This window comes from Mugil cephalus, chromosome 4, assembly GCF_022458985.1.
Source record: "Mugil cephalus isolate CIBA_MC_2020 chromosome 4, CIBA_Mcephalus_1.1, whole genome shotgun sequence".
NCBI lineage: Eukaryota > Metazoa > Chordata > Actinopteri > Mugiliformes > Mugilidae > Mugil > Mugil cephalus.
Genome location: NC_061773.1, coordinates 25,790,620 through 25,807,687, shown reverse-complemented (window position 1 = coordinate 25,807,687; position 17,068 = coordinate 25,790,620). Strand labels below are relative to the sequence as shown.

Sequence of the window (17,068 nt, the reverse complement as noted above, 5' to 3'; positions counted from 1 at the left end):
GGTTATTTTTCTCCCAGGACCTGTGTAACAGCTGCACTCGGCTGTTATCAGATGTTTGTGCACAAACACTGGGGGAAATTTATTAAGAGAGTACACAGAGCTATTGAAAGGAGGCTAAGAGGCAGGCCTTTATAGACGTTTCTTTTCCTACTAAGTAACTTTGGCAATCCTTTTTTTTTTAAAATAATATAATAATGTTATATAATATAATATCAAAGTAGACTCAAAGTCAATTTTATCGTCAATTCTGATAAGTGCAACACAATGCAGGATAGAAATGACCTTCCTCAAACAGCCTACGTTGCAGCAACTAAACAAAAGACTGTAAACATAACATGTGCAAAGGTTAATATTTATAAAATATATCCTGTATGTACAAAGTAGGAGAAAAGTGTGACATGATCGACTGGTCGATCGTTCAACCCTAAAGACTTAAAAAGGCGACTTTAATGATGTGATTATTAGTAAATCAACTCCTACTGAAAGAATATCAAAAGATGAACCTTAAGTTATGACACTGGAGCTTTTTGAACTGATTGAAAGAGCAGTAGGGCTGGGCGGCATGACCAAAAATGTATATCATATATATATTACGGTATTATTTTTTTCATGTAAATCACGTGTTCACAACATTTTCTCCTGGTTTAGAGATGAATTATTGGACTATTTAACTTTGATGACCCGGGACAATTATGGTTTCATTTATTTTGACATATTTATTCATATTTAAACATATTTAAACTGCTATGTCTGTGATGGCAATAGCAGCGCGACCGGCTACCGTAATAGTTGTAGTCTGCGCGCAACATGTTTTAGCCGGGGAACGGTCATCCAAATCGGGGACGTCTGGTGCCAACTAAACGCGAAAACAAATAACCGACACGCCACCTTTATTCAGCACAAGTCCTCCCTTTCTGCCGCTTCGTTATTTAGTTCCACCATTTCACGCAGTCGCACCACGCGTGTTTCGGAGCGCTACATTGAAATGGTTCGGTCTGAAACAGTGTCTCGCGGCGCAGCGTTCCGAACGCTGTGTAATCAAATACACCGGTATGCTGGTATATTAAAAATTCATATCATAACGGAAAAAATACCGGTATTTTTTTTTTTTTTTTTTTTTTGCCACTGTTACAGTTGAGAGCAATTACTGCTACAAGCTGAGGAGTTTTAGTGGAACGGCATGAAAGTCCACAGAGCTTTTATTCATAACAATTACTGATCTCAAATTTCTATTATATTTGTTATATTTGGAAAACAATGGCTTGTTTAGTATCCCACAGGTCCCTTCAGAAAACTAAATAGGGGGATTGATAGAGGGGTTGTAAACGAGACGGAGGGCTGGGCTATACAAATGAATGGCTAACGGAAGATGAGTGCAATGAGTGTGGGTTCACAGTTTAAATAAGGTTGGTGATTAGTAGGAGGCACACAGGAAGGGAGGCCCTGCCATTACAAGAAACAAAGACATCCCCACTAAATAAGCCCTTAGTTTTCCAGTTATCCGTGCTGAGAGTAAATATTGGCTTGGTGCGGGAGCTGCACGCTGAGCTTAATAACTACCAATTAAAATCTAACAGTACAAGCCACATTTAAACTAATCTAGCACAAGATGCACGGCTACTGCCTGCACTGTCGCACACTAACAACTGCTTCTGATCCTTCAGTTCAACAATAGCCGTCGTTCCGTAAACGCCAGTATGTAAAGCCGTGTTGACAGACGGCCTGCTGATTTAAGACGTGCTAAGAAAAATGTTTTATTATTGTTTAAAAAGGCTTGAGATCCCAGCCCACAGCATATTTTACACGTTAATGCTCTAATCCACATTGTGAGCTTGGATATCCCCTCAACCAAACAGGACGCTGAAAGCCCTTTCTCCCACAAGCTTAGGTCTTAACTGCGGTGCCACATAGCTGACTAATGCAACAGCTGTAACGAGTAACGCGTTAAGAGCGTTTTACGGCGAAGGGAGCTGGAGTCTGTTTTCTTTTGCCGTCTGCGGGTGGGGTCAGACGAGAACAATGAACAATACATGCATGTAGCCAGAAATCAGTTCTTCTGATGTTTATATGGACCCGATTACAACGCTGGGTAATACTATATTTATACTAAGGTATGAAGTAGCAATAGACAGACAATACGTCTGACTGGACGTCCTCCAGAACGTCACTTAAGAAGTAACTTCATCAAAAAAATACAGCATAAATTAATATTACCTGACACTAAATATGAACCACAACACCAGGTTTCTGTGCCTTAGATTCCAGTTGTTCAATTTACTTGTCTTTTCTTTGTTGAAGATATCCTTTTACAGATATCTTCACCTTTTTTTTTAATTCGTTTTATAATTTAGACGCTATTAAATCCTATGATTCAATCTAATGCTGCTAATCTCCATGTTCAACTGTCACTTTTTGCCACTCAGTGGCCGTAACCATGGAGACTTCTTCTTGCTGTGACATCACGTTTATACCCTTTATTATATGATAATGTGTTCTTGTTAGATTAATGTTTTTTTTTTTTTTAATCTTTATAGTTAATTGACTCCTTTGCTTCTCAGTGTATTTTTATTCAACCCCACTGAAACGTTCCATCCTACATTTCACATTTTCTCTCTTGTGACGGTCAAATCCCTTTGGATTTGAAGGCCATTCATTCTTAATACTTTTTATGTGTAAGTGATGCTCTTCACCCTGCAAAAATACAGTCACAACACAGTTCATATGAGGTTGACAAGGGGCTTCAACAATCTGGAAGATGGCAATTGTGGTTTAATTAGGCTGTGAATCCTGACTACATAAGTGGCACCCGTGAACTAATACTCAGTTGAAGTATGCATTGATTTTATATCTGAATTGGACAAAGGGTGAAGGAACTGCAGCCATTTTCATACACAGCCCTCGATTTCCAGCCGTTCAAAGATGATTGGACAGTTGGCTCAGAAGCTTTTTATGGACGGATGTGTTAAGTCGATTAAAAGAGTTGATTCAAAGTGTGGGGCCGCAGCGTATTGTGTTCACACGTCGCATTCGTGTTTGTTGTACTTCATTCTTTTAAAAAAAAAAGCAGTGAATATCTCACAGCAGAACATCCTCTGACAAACTGCACACATCGTAAGCTGGGTCAAAAAAGCAAGTCTCCTGTCTTTTGACGAATGTGCCTTTGGCGGTAATGATGGCTGGAGCTCAGAGAGAAATTGAATTGCAGCCCAACACAGTGAATATACAGCGAGGCATCAGAGTGGGTGTGCTTCCCTTTTATCAGATGGGTTTTAGCCATTAGGACTGTGGTGGAGTCTGTAGCCACTGAAAGCCTCTAACTGGTCACTATAGACTGTGCTGTATGGAGACAAACTGGAAAACAAGTTCTGAATCAATCAAACGGAGATAGATAGATAGATAGATAGATAGATAGATAGATAGATAGATAGATAGATAGATAGATAGATAGATCCATACCCACTTGCATGAATAAATACACCAAGAGCATGTGTATATATGGTTTGGTTTTCTTTTGTTCAATAATATACAATATTTTCCCCAATTTTGGAACGGGTTAATTGATTCTTCATTTTAAAGTTGAGATCCTGCCCACGTCATCCCATACAAGTCAATCTAATGATGAAATTTGTCTTTTTTTTTGTCTTATTGTTTTGATGAATGGTGGCAGCAGCTAATGGTTCAATGAATAGGGTGAAAAAATGTACAGGTTCTAAGGGTTTAATGACTATGGCAAAAACGAGGTGAAAATAACGGTTCTACGGGTTTCAATGACAAAGAGAGGTGGAGGTAATTAGAAGAAGGATTTTAATCTAAAGGTTTAATGAACATGGTAAAAAAGAGGTGAAGATAATGGTTCTAAGGCTTTAATGAACAATTCAGTTTTCAGTTTTATCTATATAGCACCAATAACAATACAAATTGTCTCAAGATGCTTTACAAAAACCAGCCTGCAAACTCCAGATCAGCCTGAGGGCGACGGTGGCAGGAAAAACTCCCTTTTAACAGGAAGAAACCTTGAGCAGAACCAGCTCATATGGAGGAACCATCTGCTGAAGACCAGCTGGGTAGAAACAGAGAAGATAGAGAGAGAAGAAGAACAGGAGAAACAAGATAAACAAACTTCTGTCATAGATACAAACATCAAGCTGAAGGAAACACATATGATCTAATAATACATCAACATAGCTGATGATCTATGTGACAGTTTGTGAGTATAACAGGAATCATGGGCAGGTTGGTGAATTGTTCATCTAGGTAGGAGTGGACAACTGGAGGAGGCCATGAAGACTGGGGCAGATGTAGCTTATGGAGCTCCACAGGTCTGATACACAGCACTCCAGACCATGAAGACTGGGCTGGTTGATGAGGCCACGGCAGCAGATGTAGCTTAGAACTAGCTTAGGTCAGATATTCAGCACTCCAGACCAGAGACCCTCACAAGAAGATGGAGGGGGGAGAGTGAGACACAGTGGTTAGTAATAGGAAATAAATTATAAGAGATAGAAAATAAATAATATATTAGAGGACAGGAGCCAGAGAAGAGAGAGGAGAGGACATGTCCTCAGCCCGTTAAGCCTCGGCCTATAGCAGCATAATTAAGGGACTAAGGGGTTCTAAGGTTTAATGAACATGGGAAAAAGAGGTGAAAATAATGGTTCTAAGGCCAAAAATGATAAACTTCCCTCTTCATCACAGTCAAACGAAAATGGAAGTAACTGCAACGTGACAGTTTTTGGACACAGTTAGATCTCATGGTGGAGGATAAAGAAAGGTGAGCAAAAAGGAAATTAACAATTAATGAACCTGTTAAATTAACAATATGCTTTAATGATTTTATGATTTATTACTCGGAGACTTGATATAAAAATAGGATTTCCACCTAAAATCATGAGAACATCTGATTAAGCTATTATCTGTATTGCATTTTCACTATTTTCACTGTTAAAACATGTAGACTTGCGTAGGACTAAACTAAATCCGAGTATCTGCAGGAATATGTACCTAATATCATCTGGTTGGTTTCTTATCTTAGGATGACACATGTAGGAGGACGTGTGTGTCTGTTTGTGTCAGGAATGCAGATTATAATATCCTATTAAAATGTGGCAATAACAACATCATCCTGATAAATTTTCAATTTCTTTACATGAAAAGCTCAGTCTCTGAAAGTGAAACTGACTCTGGTGGTTTTGTTTTTTTGTTCCTGTGTGTTAACAAACATCCATGACACATGAGTGATCCTTTCCACGTCCTGCTCTAAATTCAGGTATCAGTCATTCAGTAATCCCAGGTATATGGAGGTGTCTCCATGTCTGCTTGTAATTTGATCAAGCGACTCAAGATTCAAGTCCTTTTTCCTTTCCTTTCCTTTTTTTTTTTTTTTCTTTGAGCTAATGCAGCCATTTATACCATTTGGGGTATTTAAGCTTTATCGTTTTGTAATGCACCCAGGGGTTTGTGTGTTCCTTTGCGACTTGTGCACAGTGTGTCATTACTGAGTAGCACTGATTGGAGTGTACTTGGAGTCAACAAAACAAGATGTTAATTATTTTTTCATTTGCAGTGATTTACTGTGTAGCCTCTACGGCGCCGTTCTGCATGTGCAACTGGATTCACGTAGTAAATATGTACCCAAGAATATGCTATCGCCATTTGCTAGACGTCTTTGTCTTGTAGTGACTTGGGATGTGAGATATGGGCTAAAACATTTACCAGATTTCTGAAATGAAATGAAAGGACATTTACAGCTCAGAGATAAAAAAAAAAAAAGAGAATGTTATCTAGATGAGATGAAGAAACAATTACGGTTTCATTTATTTTGACATATTTAAATATATTTAAACTGCTATTTCTACCGTAATAAATGTTGTTGTAGCGCAACATTTTTCTTTGATTCATAAAACGCTAAAATCGGGGACATTATTCAGGGACAGGTCATCCAGAACAGGGATTATCCCCAGAAATCGGGACGTCTGATTTGATGTGGCTGCTTTTTCCTGACTCATTTGCTGGCGCTCGTCGTACTCCGACTCATTGTTGTACTAATAAATTTATTGTCTTGCTATCCTTGGCCACCATCTGTGTTTGCAAACCTCGCATACGGGACATTTGTTCCTCATTCGCCTGATGATATCCCAACCAGCTCCATATTATTGATGAGAAGCCTGGTTAGCCATTAGCAATAGCCACAAGTGAGGTACAGCTTTGTTTATCACGTTTATCGTGAGATGGCACATTCTTATCGTGGAGATTGTTTTTGGTGGCAGCTATATTGTGTACGATAAGTTAGTGACCACACACTTCAGCAACAGTTTCCTCCCTTTTAATGTAGCCAGTTATTCCAAAAGTTTTGCAAAATATAATAAAACAAAAAGAGTGCGCTGTACGAATCCTGTCATCCCAGACTGTATTGCTTCAGCCCATTGTGTACCCATCCAATTGTGGTCCCCCAGAAGGCAGATACAACACTGCAGACCAGGTAGCTGTAGAGAATTTGAATATGAACTTAAAATGAAACACTCATCTGCCGTTTCTGCAGCTTGTCAGCTTGTTGTCAGCTCCTCTCCTCCTCGTATTTTTGCAAATATCACAGGCACATGATCTATAAGTTTACAGTTGTCATGAATGTGAAGATGCCAACAAAAGGAAAAATGTTCTGATTTAAAAAAGAAGGGGCAATAAGATTAAGGACATTATTTTGGTGTGTGTGATATAAAGTTGTGTGTAGCTCAAACTAGAACCATTTGAATGGATTTCCACATACATGGCGAGTCACACATACAAACACGCTCGGTGCCCTTTATCCTCTTGTATGTGGTCACCATGACTACTGTACACAGGGCCCAGTGCTCAGCCCTCGTCCTTGCCACGCTCCGCTGTTGTTCCCTTATCTGAATTAAGGGTGAGTGATTGCTTTTCTCGCAATCGCTATCAGAGTTTGACGCTGTAAATCCATTCAGAGAAGAGAACCACTTGTTTAAATCAGTGGCAAGAGAAGAGGATTATGAGGAATGGTGTCGGTGGAAAGAAGGATTAGAAAGAAGGAGTGAGGTTGTTTATATCGTTTACTCAAGTTGAAATTTTCATTAAGTTAAATTAAAATAAAATAAGAAAACAAAAATGCATGAGCATTGTAAGAAAGTACGTCTGTCAGTGCACTAATTTTTACATTTAAAAGTAAAAATTTTTATATTTTCACTATCAAACACTCAGGATAAAGAAAATTATACAAAAATTTAATTAAATAACAATAAAAATAAATGAAAATGAAAATACATATACAAATATAAATACATAAAGTTACTTATTTCTTAAATACTTTCTTATGAATAATATTAGTTATAACAGTTAATATTAGTCTTATTGGGTGCTACCATTTTATTTAGTTTCACTCATCGATTTCCACTTTCCAGAAATTACTAACTGCTAGCTAACACAACATTAGTTGTATGTTTACGGTTTTCCAAGCTAAAGTTGCATTTACTACGTTTTCCTCCACAGTGGTTCCACTTACTTCTTGAAATATCTTTGCCGGAGAGTCTTCATTTGATAAAGGCAGACAAGATTTCGTCCCATATTTGGTCAAATCGTCCATCCACTGAGTGAGAGTGTAGGGGTCAGTGAAAATAGTCACATCAATCAACTTTTTAAAATGACACTCATGGTATTGGGGGAGTAAGTGTATTAGTATATTCTCCAAAACAGTCCACTGAAATATGCTAACCAGCGTTTACAGGCTTCAGTGTTTGAGATGTTTTGCCTCCAGCTAAGCCCCGCCCCTCAAAAGACATTACACTGTTTACAAACTGTGAAGGGGTCTATAGGGCGTTGAATTCGATCACTGAGGTTTCAGACACAACTACAAAATGGTGTGACCCCTATACAGGGCCCTATATAGGGGTTAGGAGGACATGGACTATATGGACTATAACTTCAAAGTTGAAAGATGGCGCCGCCTGTATCCCCGGGAAAATGACATCAATATTGTGGCCAGTGCAAGGAAGTGACAACACATTTTTATACAGACTATGGTGGAAAAAGGTATAAATGAAAGGGGTCTCTTTGTCTACTGTCGATGATTTGAATCATTTCATGTGGAAATGTAGAAAATTCAGAGAAAGGTGAGGTGCGAATACTTTTGAGAAGTACTCCATATGATTTGCTCCATGTATTAGACTCACAAAGCATCAGCTTGCTTTCTTTATGCATAATTGTATGGAGTCAAATTAACCTAAAATCCAACTGCAGGTATCCCACGAAGTCAGTACTCATGCTTAAAGCAGGTTCACAATTATCTTGTTTTACTTTAGACCAAGGACAGATGGTAGTTTATTGGAGAGCCAGATTGTTAAATGAAGGCTTGATCACTGCCTCTGAAGTCTGGAACTTCAGTGACTTGCAACTTAATTGTGAGAATCCATCTTCTGTGTGATACGTTCGTGCTTCTTTTTTCTGGATGTCAGAGGGAGAGGGTGGCGTACAGAGTATTACCCTGCAGACACTCTGATGTGTATATTCAGCGGTGCGTACATGGAATGTGTGGGTGTGCGCATGGAGAAGGCAATAGGTCAAACATGCTCCTCAGTCAGTGGTAGCAGCGGGTGGGTGTTCTGGTAAGATGTTAACACAGCCACTGGGAGATAATCAATGGTAAGGACAGACGGGTGAGAGGGTGTGAAAAGGAGACGGTCGGTGACAATGAGAAAATCAAACACTCGGTGCCGGATTGTTCTCTTCTCTGTGCAGAAATGTTCAGGGGAACAGGTGTTTCTGTGAGTCCGTAAAGGTTAGTTATAAAAAGGTGTCCCCGTCTATCACTGACAGGCCATGCATTTTCCACCTAGGCCTTCAGCGTCCCACCACCTTATTATACAGTACTGTATAATAAGTACTGGTGTGGAAAAGTGCTGTAAACTAGGAATGCTTTCAAAAATATAAATAATGATTATTTTTATTAATTTCCAACTACCCTTTGCCTTCAAGCCAGCACCAATCCTTATAGGTACACTTGCACAAAGTTAGGGAAGCCAAGGAAACTTAATGCAGAAAATGAAAAACACACCAAGCTTATTTCCCTTCAAAATCAGAAGATGTCCAGCAGTGCCATCAGCTCAGAACTAGGAGAAACCAGTGGGACCCAGGTACAGCCATCTACTGTCTGGAGACCAGAAGTGGTCTTCATGGAAGTGTTGCAGACAAAAATCCATCCCTCTAACATGGAAACAAGGCCAAGAGACTCAACTATGCGCAAAAACATGGGAACTAGGTGCAGACAAACGGCAGCAGGTGAAATATTTATGGTTGTAGCAGAAGGCGCTGGTGAGTGGTACAATAATGAGTGTCTGCAGGCAACAGTGAAGCATGGTGGAGGCTCCTTGCAAGTTTGGGATTGCATTTCTGCAAATGGAGTTGGTCAGGGTCCATCATCCATCCATCATTAATACCATCATGGAGCAGTAGGACTTAATGTCTGGGAAGGTTTTCTGTCATCCAGGTCTTTGTAATCCATAAGGCGTTGGTGCAGCACCAGTTTCTGGTCAATCAAGTTTCTGATGGGTTATTTAAACCTCAACTTCCCACTAGTCTCTCAGAACTGAGGAATCTACTCGGATCAGTGGTGAAACGTCTTCAAGAAATTCTACAAGTCCAGTTGCCTTTATTCCACACCATTTGGAGTAGGACTTAATCAAATCACGTGAACCCAAACCTTCCACATTGTTTTTCCCATTTGTTATGGTGTGTTATAACCCTATAAGTTATCACAATATAACTTCAATCATGTTGCTGTGATTCCATACTTTTCAACAAGGATGTCTTTGCCACTGTTTGTGTTAATTAAAGGTGAAAGCATCAAAACTGATTATTAGTAGGATTTTTAAGCTATGTTTTCATTTTGCAGAATCTAATCCATTTGTCATTATTGTTTTTTTATATTATTATTTTATAAAATATCATGTACATATTTCTGTTTGCAAAGAGCAAATGTGTTTTTGTATTTCCCTAGCTGGACAACCCAGACGAGCAGGCGGCTCAAATCAGAAGAGAGCTGGACGGACGACTGCAAATGGCAGATCAGATCGCCCGGGTAAGGACCAAAACCATAGACTGATAGATGGATGACTGGTGTACCTCCACAAATATGTCATTACCTGGTGTTGCATATCTTGTTGGGCCATTTAGCGGACCGTGCTCATAATCCATGAATTGGCTGCCTTCCTGTGTTGGTTAGCATGGTGTAAGGTTCCCTAGGTTTGCCTCCAGAGAGATGGAGGCCATGTTCATCGAGGAGCTGCGATCTTCTGTCAACCTGCTGATGGCCAACCTGGAGAGCATGCCGGTGTCCAAAGGGGGAGAGTTCAAGCTGCAGAAGCTGAAACGAGGCCACAACACGTCCATCATGGACATGGGCCAGGAGGACGAGAACACACTGTCCAAGTCTGACGTGGTGCTGTCGTTCACTCTGGAGGTAGGTGAGACCTTTCAAATTAGTGTTTTTTTATAGATGACATCAGCCTTTACGTTGACCTGGTAAGATCAGTGGTAAAATAACCTCACAGTTACTGGACAAGGCCAAGAATATGAACTTGAAATGTGTTTGGTTAAAAGAACAGCGTCATTACAATGACATATATATTGTAAAATGTAAAATAACAGTATAAATATAAAGCAATTTTGACAAATAATGGACGGCCATGAACAGGGGTTCACCCCACGTTGTGCAAAGTAATAGTGATGCAAAAAGCCATTGTTCTTGTGAATTAATGAAATGATTTGAATCAATGTATAATTAGACTTTCACAGTATTCACATTTCACTGTTATTAACTGAGATTTTTTTACGTGGACAAGATTGCATTAGTGAGACAGACTAATTTGATTTTACAAATCTGAATTGTCTTAAAAAGAAAGTCTTAAGCATTACATGTGGTCATCATAGCACTGTTTTCTATTCATTTCTATTCTATGCAAGACTCTGGTTGTCAAGTTGGACTAAATTGGCAAATAATGTCAATTTATTATTATTTTTGTTTGTTGAATCAGAATAACTACTACAAGAATAATGCACATTTGTGAGAAGGCACGAATTCGGGTGTAATAGCCCTGCTCTAAATGTTGAAGCTTGTAATATTCAACATTTGTTTAAAATAACAGAGATAAAATAACTGCAACTTATAAGTAACCTGAGTTATGTTGTGTTGCTGTGATATATATATTTTTTTAATTTAATAGTATTTGCCTGTGTGTGTTGCAGGTGGTGATAATGGAGGTACAGGGTCTGAAGTCTTTAGCTCCAAACAGGATTGTTTACTGCACGATGGAGGTGGAGGGGGGACACAAACTGCAGACGGACCAAGCCGAGGCCTCAAAGCCCACGTATGTACAACTGCAGATCAGGTTCTCTTTCATTTGAATCATTTTTCTTAGACATTTTGTTCTATTTTGGTTTTGGCCAAAAAAATGTATTTATTTCATTTATATTTCCTGAGAAACTCAAGGGAAAGTCCTGATAGGCCCCTCCCACAGCAGCGTACATCACACGCGCTGAGCATTGTGGGAGATGCGGGAGCCGAACCATGAGAGGCACTTTTATTATTATTTTTTGATGTCAGCCAGCTGATCTCTACTCAGGGTATACTAGCAGTCACACTGCGAATATTAGCATCTGGGAGCAGAGATGCTGCTAATATATCCGCTCTTCCACATTAACCACGCCTACTTCCAATTTCTGACCATTCACAAAATAGAAACTAGACACCAACACGAGTAAAAAGAAAAAGTTCTAGTGTATCGAGAACAAGCTGCGAGAGCTAGGGGTGGGCGATAATTCTAGTATCGATCCGATTCCATTAAATACCGGGTTAGTATCGCCAATACCGATACATGGTAGCTGCAATACCGATACTTGTTAGCTGCAATACCGTTTTGTTAGCTGCAGTTGTTTTGCTCAGCCATGTTCAGTTATTAAAATAAATAGTTTTATGTTTTGTCACACATTTCTGTCTTTATTATAATATAAATAATGAAATAATCCCTGTGTCCACATAGGAGGACATTTTTTTTGTTTCTTTTTTCAAAAATTACTACTTCCTGTTCAAAGATGATGCTTAGTTTGTATACGTCTTAGGTCCTACTAACACCATATACCTTGAAGAAATTAAAAACACATACACATAAAGGCTCGGGTCTCAGGAGGTTAAACACTACAATAACACTCTAGGTTTGAAACATAGAATTTCCTAGTGTTTCAAGAGGCGGAAAGGTTTCCAGTCTGTGTCGGGGCTCGATGTGAGGCTCGTTCTGTTTTTTTCTGGACCCATTTTAGACAAGTTGGTCAAACACCAGACAGCCCCAGAGTAGTTATCATCATTACTAACACAGTGTTTGTTTGTACGCTGTCTGTGTTAATGCGTGTGCTGGTGTGTAGTTGGGGCACCCAGGGCGACTTCACCACCACTCAGCCGTTACCTGCTGTGAAGGTGAAGCTGTTCACTGAGAGCACAGGAGTGTTGGCGCTGGAAGATAAGGAGCTGGGCCGGGTAAGAAACGACTCTAATGCATTTAGCTTCTGCCACTCGTAGCTGAGTGTGTCACGTAGCTAATGTCCAGTTTATGTTGTGACGTCATTCCCAGGTGGTGCTTCACCCGACCCCCAACAGCCCCAAACAGTCTGAGCTCCACAAGATGACGGTGTCTAAAGGCTGCCCGGACAGCGACCTCAGGATCAGACTGGCCATTCGCATGGACAAGCCACAGAACATGAAGCATTGTGGGTAAGTGACAGGGAGATTCTGCTACCACATTGGGCTGATTGTGCCATCATTGTTTTGTGTACTACCCAAACCAAAGCAGCCTTGAAAACATTCACAGTTTAAGTGTGTATATGTGCACAAAGTTAGACATTTCGTGGAGGCTCTTATTACTAAAAGAAAAAGCCTCGTCTCTGCAGAATGATTTCAAAGTAACATTAGAAGTTACACAAATAAGGAAGCTGCCTCTGCAACTTAATAATCATTTAATTGTGCACTGCCGTAAAGCAGGGATTCTCAACCTGGGGTCCGTGGACCCCTAGTGGTCCGTGGTGTAATTGCAAAGGGTCCATGAAAATAAAATATCCTTTGAAAAAGATCTTATGACATTTATAGAAATAGGATTGTTTTACTCAAAAGTGACTGAGACCTTTATCTACATTAACTACAGAGGGTAACAGGATTGTTTTTCTCTAATTACATCTGTTTCACAAGTGTAATTTGCATTGTTCAAAGTTACTGCCTGAGGCTCCTGCTGCTTCAGTGGACGTGCACCATTCATTTCTTAATTACGCTCTTATTGTACATCTGCAGGATTGTGTCGTGGGAAACTCATTAACCTGCATGTTCAGGTTAGCACTTGAAATTAAGCTAATGTTACAAACAAATTAAGAAGAAGATGATAAGCACGGTTACACAAAGAACCCCTATGATCCACTCAGAGTAGATCAAAAATATGCATAGGGTCCAGGTGTAAAGCATGATGTGTACATTTATTCAAGTAATGTAGTTAAGTCCACATTTAAGACACATCATAACTCATAGCTGTTAAAAAGAGTTTTACAGAACAATTAAAGATTAAATGACAAGTTTATTAATCAATTAGTTGTTGACAAATGTGTGAAAAAGAATTTACAATTATTTCATTAAAAAAATGTCAAACTCCAACAAAGTCATCGTTCCATATATTTATATGTATGTATGTATACATAGATAGATAGATAGATAGATAGATAGATAGATAGATAGATAGATAGATAGATAGATAGATAACGTCTATATCATATTAAAGTGGATATTAAAAGTCTACATGTTAAAAAGCAGATTTTTATGATGGAGAGAATGCAATAAAGATAAATCGTTTCAAAACATTTGCAAAAGAAGAATTTCAAGAAAGCAGAAAAATCCTTGTATCAAAGAAATACATCTTATATTTTGTCCAGACAAAACCTTTGTGCTTAAGAATTTTTGTCAAGCAAAAAGCCTTTTTTTTCCCCAATATAAGATGATTTAATTGAATATAAGAATATTTTGCTTCTTTCTGCTGATGCATACACAACGTCACAGTAAAGAAAAACACAACTGTATAAGTGTGCTAACCTTTCTAATAAAAGCCTTTCATAAAAGCTTATACGGCTTAAACAGGGTCTGGTTGTTTCAAAGTATTAAGGCTCTTTTAGAGAGATCTAGACACTATAACTTATGCACAGAGTCCACATTTATAAATCAGTGCACATCAGTCTGTCTCGCTCTGTAACAACAGCAACACTAGTCGGCGCTGTGTCTTTTTTGTGAGTCGGGTTAATTTCTGTTTCTACTTCCTGCTTCATTGTCAACAAAATCGGTCGAAGGAACCTCCTGAGTTAATCTTTCCTCGACGTGTTCCATCTTTATTGATCCGAAACAATCAATTAGGTAATTGCGGAGATGGAGAAGCAGCCGGAAATATGAGGCATAAATAGACAACACCACCTATCACTCAGGCACAGGACATATCCTGGAACACAGGCAGAGGAGACAGTCGCCAATAAGTGTAGGAAACGTTGGAATCCTTCCAAAACTGACTAGAAGACAAACAGAGAAAAGGACGGGGAAGCCGACAAGATCTTTCTGCCGAGTAGCAACTGGTCGCCCAGATGATGAAAATCATCCGGTGTATTTATCATCTGTCTGGACGATGGTGAAATGTGACAAGACTCAATAATTTTCTGATAAAAAAACGTGCAGGTACACATTAAAAAGATATAAATTCATACAGGTGCATCATAATAAATAAGTCAAAATGTGCCAGGCTGATTACGTCTTTAATAAACATATCTTAAATTCTTATGCCGTAAGGTTATGAATCATTTATCTGATTATATTCCAAAGTTTCTACTTCAAATACAGTATTTTACTATGTTCTATAATGGATTAGGTCCTGAAAGGTGCTGTGTGCAAAATATGATGTTTTGCTTCCCCCTTGTGGTTACCAGTCGTTACAACACAGACTTATTTTCCTACTCCTGCTTTCTCCTCGCTGTTTCCTGTGCATTCGCCTGCTCGAAACAAAACGGAGGAAAAAACTCCAGAGTCATCCCCTCAACTGTGACGCGCCCACATACACAGTTGTTTTGTTTCCCTGTTCGCTAACTCCCTTCGAGACTCTGAGACACGTGAAGGCCGCCTCCTGTTCGCCTCATTGCACGTTTAGCAGCTTCCTCGTTCCCATCTAGAAAACGTGATATGACATCTCAGTTTTGTTATCACAAAATTTACATAATAATAGAATAACAGTCAGCAAAATGTGCAAAATATAGATGATTAAGCTACAAACTTGAATGAAGAACAACAGAAACACACGTTTTCTGCCACTCAGACGACAATTTAACAATTTATCCTCTGGTGTGGCTGATTGTACGGGATTATTATTACCCAGGGGACATCATGTGATTCTGAAATTACCCCCATAAGTCTGAGTTTTGTGTGGTGCATTCGCATGGAGTAAGTAAGCTTTGTGTTTTACTCTGATATACTGGCTGCGTCTTTGCTATTTTGTGCTTCCACTCCACTGCAGATTAGAGTTAATGTTGTACACTTAATACTTCCACACTTCACTTTCGGTCATTTTGCAGATTCCAATTAATATTAAAAAAAAAAAAATCAAAAACAAAACATGTGATGAGAATGTATTGATCCCATTTGGGAATTTACTACCGTTACTGCTACTATAAAAACTACTATTTATCAGAAAAACTTTATTTATCCTCGAGTGGCATTTAGGAAGGCAAAGAGCAGCGCATAAAATTAAAAAGCAAGAGAAGAAATACACAAAGGTGGGCGGGCGAAAGCAGCGTATTGTGTGCGATGGCAGGCCTGCTGCCAGCAACAGTATGAGTGGATGCTGTGGAGCTAATAAGGCAGACGCATCTGTAAAGAGATGAATAGTAGTAAATGTGAAATAAATATTTTAAAAAATATGCACCCTTACTTATGTCATTAATAAATCAATGCACCATGAAATAAGACCCAACACAGCTTAAATGCTACCAGACTAGGAGTTAGCATGACGTCAGTCCTTTTCACAGCGTCTTCGTTTAACTCTGTTAACAAAACCAAAGACGTGCAGATATTTTCAGTGAGAGGAGAGAACTTCATCACCTCTGAGCTGCTCATGGTTTAAATTAGTGATCAGCTTCTGCAGGAAGTGGGACTTCAATACCACATGTAAAAATAAAGAGTGATGCAGCATCCATCTTTTTATACAGTCTATGCCGTGTAAGTGGAGAAGCCGTGTGTCGTTTGCACTAGAGAACAAACACTCTCTGTTTAAATCAAAGCATTGCTGTTCTCTCTCTGTAGCTCTGAGGAGTTCCATGTCCTCCTTTCCCTCTTTCTTTCCTCCATATGCTTATTTGGAGGCCTTTAAGGAGGCCGCCGGGCTGCCCTGTGAGACGCCCCACGCCGCATCTTCTCTTTGCTGTGTAACTGGTCACACTCTCTGCACAGCACACACATGGACGGGGATGCTCATGTGTCACCTCACGGACGCCGGTTTATTTGCGACGACAGGCAGGAGTCAGCTTTGGGAGGGGCCGAGGGCAAAGACAGACCGAGGCAGGCAGAGGCAAACGGAGGCAGCCCTCAACCGGGGAGACTGACAGCCAAGCTGCAAGCAGCAGAGGCAGATCAAGCTGAGGTCTTCACCCTCAGATGTTCTTTTAAAATCAAAGCCCTCCTCTGTTCCTCTCTTTCTGTCCAAACTGAAAAAAACTGCAACATAAAAAACGCCTCAGGAATTACACAAGAAAACAACAGATACTAAAAGATGCCGACTGCTGCACCGTGTGAAAGAAACGTTCTGTTAAGTGAGGCTCTAAATGTCAGGAGCTAAAAAAATATTGTTTCTACAGAAATATAAGATATTTTTTAACTTTTTAACTCCCAGTATCATCTAAGCTCCATTATCTCTGTTTTCCCATGAGATTCCTCATAGAATCCTTCAGGGGCCTTTGACTTATAGACAAACATGTTTTAAAAAGTGACCACAGTGGGTCAAAGGTA

At 39.5% G+C, this 17,068-nt stretch overlaps 1 protein-coding gene across 15 annotated transcripts in view; it reads left to right on the top strand.

The window, feature by feature from the left end:
* The window catches only part of LOC125006854 (calcium-dependent secretion activator 1), a 140,194-nt gene that overhangs the window by 27,788 nt on the left and 95,338 nt on the right, over positions 1–17,068 (top strand). For all 15 annotated transcript variants that reach the window (XM_047583309.1, XM_047583307.1, XM_047583308.1 and 12 more), the window contains exons 4-8: positions 10,004–10,084; positions 10,229–10,465; positions 11,251–11,372; positions 12,424–12,535; positions 12,630–12,769. In XM_047583309.1, coding sequence (XP_047439265.1) covers positions 10,004–10,084; positions 10,229–10,465; positions 11,251–11,372; positions 12,424–12,535; positions 12,630–12,769 — 692 coding nt within the window. The remainder of the gene's footprint in view (positions 1–10,003; positions 10,085–10,228; positions 10,466–11,250; positions 11,373–12,423; positions 12,536–12,629; positions 12,770–17,068) is intronic.